Consider the following 4,315-nt stretch of genomic DNA (forward strand, 5'->3'; position numbering starts at 1 on the left):
GGATAGTATTTCTCTGTATGTTTAGTGTAGTGTGTTAGGCTGACGGAGTGGCCAGTTTCTGTGCTGTAGGTTGCTTTGTGTGTCTGGAGTTGGTCCTGGGGAGTGGTGAAGAACAACGTTGTGTGTTTATCTTTGGTGAGCAGAATGCAGGTGATGTTCTTTGCATGGTCATGGTTGGCGTTTGTGATGGCCGTGTGTGTTTGACCGTATCCAGACTCTGTCGTGGTGAGTGTGTTCGTGTCTTGTGTCTGGGCAAACGACATGCCAACACCTTCAAAGGTTGAGTTCCCCGTGGACAAGGAAACCAGTCGGAAGTATGAACTTCCACCTAGTTCCATTGCGATGCCTCCATCGTATTCCCACACCTGCCTGCACTGCTCAGGCGAGTTGGTCTCCAGCTTGTCTGTCAGAGAGTCGTCAATGGCCAGGACAACTACAGGGGGCTGGATAGAGATCAATGAACTTTTGAAAATACCACAAGCGTATGCTGTGGGTGCAATGTTATATGGCACACTGTCAGATGAGTCAAACATCCACCAAAACGAGAATCCAGGGGTTACCCTATTGTGGCTGACACAGAAGTGGAACCTGGGCACCACAACAGCCAATACTGCTGACCCTCTCATGGCAAGGAAGAACCGCTGTAGGCTCCACGTCATTTCATGTGGCTTTGCGTCATGGACAGATGACAGCGTGCCACTGCTGACACGGAGCCTTCCGAGCCATGATTGTCCCCGGAAAACATCTTCATCCAAACATGACAGATCAGTACCACTCAGATCTAACCAGTACAGCTGTATGTCACGGAATGACCCGGGTGCGATGCTATTGATTGCATTCAAACCCAGGTTCATGAGCATGTGACCTTTCAGTCCAAAGAGCCAGGCAGGGTCTACAACCTGTAACAGGTTGTTCTTTAGATTCAAGCCATATAGGCGCGTTAGGTTGGCGAAGCTCCCAGGCTGTATCTGTTTGATGTAGTTGTTGGACAAAGTCAGCCAGCGGAGATTTTTCAAGCCAGCTGTGAACCAGGTCTTCTTGACATTTGTCAACCTGTTAGAATCTAGAGACAGTTGTACGAGACTGGAGAACCCAGCGAGAGTGTTGTTCTTTACATCAGTGATCTTTGCATTCAACAAGGCCAAAGTGAGGACCACAGAATGCTCAAGCGGGGTCAGGCTGTTTGCCGACAGGACGTGGAATGGATACCCCCTTATTGCAACATGTTGGGCCCCAGCAAGGAAAGAGAAAGGGCTTACAGGAGCAACACCCTCTATCTGGACCCCACACACGACACATGTGCCGGACACTTTCATCTGTCCCATCTTGCCATTGAGAGGCACACACACCCGCCATCCAGCTACCTTACACTGAGGAGAACCCGGGCCATCTGAAGCTGTGCAGGTAGCTATGAAAAGCAGCAAGAACAACATGGCTGCGTTCTCCCTAGCGCCACTCCTAACCCTTGCATGCATCCTGGCCATTCGTATCTTAATCTTTCATGCGAGAAGCTACGTGTCACTCACCTGAAGTTTGTGTACTTGGTCCACAGATCTGAACATGTAGTCATTGACCAACCTTCAGTCAGTTAAGGACCTCTTTTTTCCGTTTTAACAATTTTTTTGGACATACGTGACAAGCTTTACACCGCTTGCTGTGGCGGCGCCTGTATATACCTGTAGCTTCTTTGTTATGCTTATGAATATAGCGATTGCTGTATTATGGACTGTTATTCTACAAGAGCTGCGCAGAACCATGGTTCCAGATATGCAGACAAATCTTACGAAGTAGCTAATGATTAGTAAGTAAGTAATATAGAGGTCGTTGAACGTGAACCGTTTGTTTTTGCTGAAACAAACCAATCGGTGCGTTTGTGATCGTATTAGATGGTGGCATGGACATTTTATGGATTGCGTGGCAATCTTGTTAAAATAATATTAACCGTGTCGTTAATGAATAATAACCTGAATATAAAATAAAGGTTATTATTATTAACGACATGGTCTCCCACAGACGAATATGGCCTTCTAAACACTGGTCCCTGTGTGCTTTTACGTGTTTATTTACACTGTATTCAATTTGGTATTGTTATTGAGGACTACATTGAGTTATTGAAACATTCCATATTGAAAAGCACTACATGGAAAAGGTGGATATAGAACTGTCCATTTTGGAATAAGGCTGGAGATGTACTGAAATGTTCTGTAGTTGCGCCCGAGCAAATGTCTTCCCTTCTAGATCCATCAGTTTTACATTTGTAATAACTATGTAGTGCATCTAGATTTCAATCAAATATCTAATCATCACTTTATTAACAAAAACACATTTGTTGCATACGATTTTGCTGTGCAAAAATACCACGCCGGCAAACGACAGCTTTTTTTAAGCTCCTGTTTTAAAAACAGGTTTAAGAAGACGACTTGTTACTGACAAAAAGTGATGGATTCTACTTGAAACTCTGACAGTTTTAATGAGATTTTCAAGAGACAAAAGATGTTGTCTTCAATATGGTAAGCTATTAAGCTTTCGTCTCTTTGGAAAAAAAATATTGGCCCGTGAGAAACTAATTTCTGCACACTGAAATAAACCCAAAAAATGGTTGAAATGAAGTGAAGTGGAAAGTAGTGGGTGAATGGTGGTTAATTTGCTACGGTGTGTTACGGGTTTCCTCCCCGGGGATCTCCCATGGCCAGTAGGTGTTAGGTAGTGTGACGGTGGGGAGGGACACACGCCGTGCTGTGTTAGAGGTTCCCTTCCCTGGGATCTCCCATGGCCAGTAGGTGTTAGGTAGTGTGACGGTGGGGAGGGGAGCACGCTGTGGTGTGTTACGGGTTCCCTCCCCTGAGATCTCCCATGACCCCGTCCCGGATGTACCCGGGGATGTGAGGAAGGCGATGTGAGCCTCCGTGACCTCCTGACCTCTCGACAGAATCGCATCCGTGACGTTGACGTACGTCCTCACACTTTGGTCGATAGCCTGGGATACCAAACCTGTCCTCAGATTTCTACGGGCTCTTATACCCTGGACATCGATGGCCATTCTGTAAACGCTATCACCCTGGGCTTTGTTCTGTTCAGCTGACCCATATGTGGCCATGGATCTTCCTGACAGGTGTCTGTTGAAAGTAGTTGTGACATTCCGGAAGGCCCGTTTGTTTTGGCCCCTGTTTTTGACAACATGAAGCGAAAACCCTCCAGGATCAGTATAGAAAGGCATGGGGCCGCTCTCATCATCTGGGATCTCACTGTAGGTATGGTGTGGGACAGGCAGGGGGCGCTGTGCAGCAGCTCCGTGTTCTGTGATCTCCCAGGATGTGCGCGGGAGAGCCGGCAGAGGGCGCTGCGCAGCGGCCATGTGATCTGGGATCTCACTATAGGTGGGTTCAATGGACTGTAGAACAGTCGGCAATGACCTACAGGATGCCGCATCGTCTGGGGCGCTCCCGCGAGTGCGTGCAGGGAGGGAGGCTGACCGGACCATCACGTCGTCGTGCGGGAGACTGGGCAGGGGCCTCTGAGCACAAGCTACGTCATCTGGGATCTCGCTGTAAGTAGGCTGGACGGAATGCAGGACAACGGGCAGTGACCTACAGGAAACTACGGCATCCAACGCCATCTTGCCACGTGCAGGGAGGGAAGCAGACCTCAGCAAGCCGGGGAAAGCAACCCCAGGCGGGACGGTCCAAACATGTGCATCGTCACTGTCCCTCTCATCCTCGCTCGTCCCTTTCGAGCACAACTTCAACACCAACACTAGAAGGGACGACAAGACCAGGCCGACCAATGCTGAAACTGCAACAACAGATATGAGAACATGATCTGTTGACAGAGGCATGTCTGGTCCAGATGTGGAACTCGCCTTCAGTGTAGAGTTGCCTACCATTTCTGAAGATGGATAGTATTTCTCTGTATGTTTAGTGTAGTGTGTTAGGCTGACGGAGTGGCCAGTTTCTGTGCTGTAGGTTGCTTTGTGTGTCTGGAGTTGGTCCTGGGGAGTGGTGAAGAACAACGTTGTGTGTTTATCTTTGGTGAGCAGAATGCAGGTGATGTTCTTTGCATGGTCATGGTTGGCGTTTGTGATGGCCGTGTGTGTTTGACCGTATCCAGACTCTCTGGTGGTGAGTGTGTTTGTGTCTTGTGTCTGGACAAACGACATACCAACACCTTCAAAGGTTGAATTTCCTGTGGACAAGGACACCAGTTGGAAGTATGAACTTCCACCTAGGTCCATTGCGATGCCTCCAGCGTATTCCCACACCTGCCTGCACTGCTCAAGTGTGTTGGTGTCCAGTTTGTCTGTCAGAGAGTCGTCAGT

At 48.3% G+C, this 4,315-nt stretch overlaps 1 protein-coding gene across 1 annotated transcript; it reads right to left on the reverse strand.

Moving 5' to 3' along the window:
* Positions 1-44: 44 nt before the first annotated feature.
* LOC109463351 lies at positions 45-4,312 on the reverse strand (the record flags this gene model as incomplete). The annotated part of the gene is made up of 2 exons (XM_019760124.1): positions 45-1,476; positions 2,652-4,312. Coding segments are annotated over 2 exons (3,093 nt in total), but the record flags the coding sequence as incomplete, so codon positions are not given.
* Between the last annotated feature and the right edge of the window lie 3 nt (positions 4,313-4,315).

Source organism: Branchiostoma belcheri, unplaced genomic scaffold (assembly GCF_001625305.1).
Source record: "Branchiostoma belcheri isolate BF01 breed outbred unplaced genomic scaffold, Haploidv18h27 scaffold1247, whole genome shotgun sequence".
In the NCBI taxonomy this organism is placed as follows: Eukaryota; Metazoa; Chordata; class Leptocardii; order Amphioxiformes; family Branchiostomatidae; genus Branchiostoma; species Branchiostoma belcheri.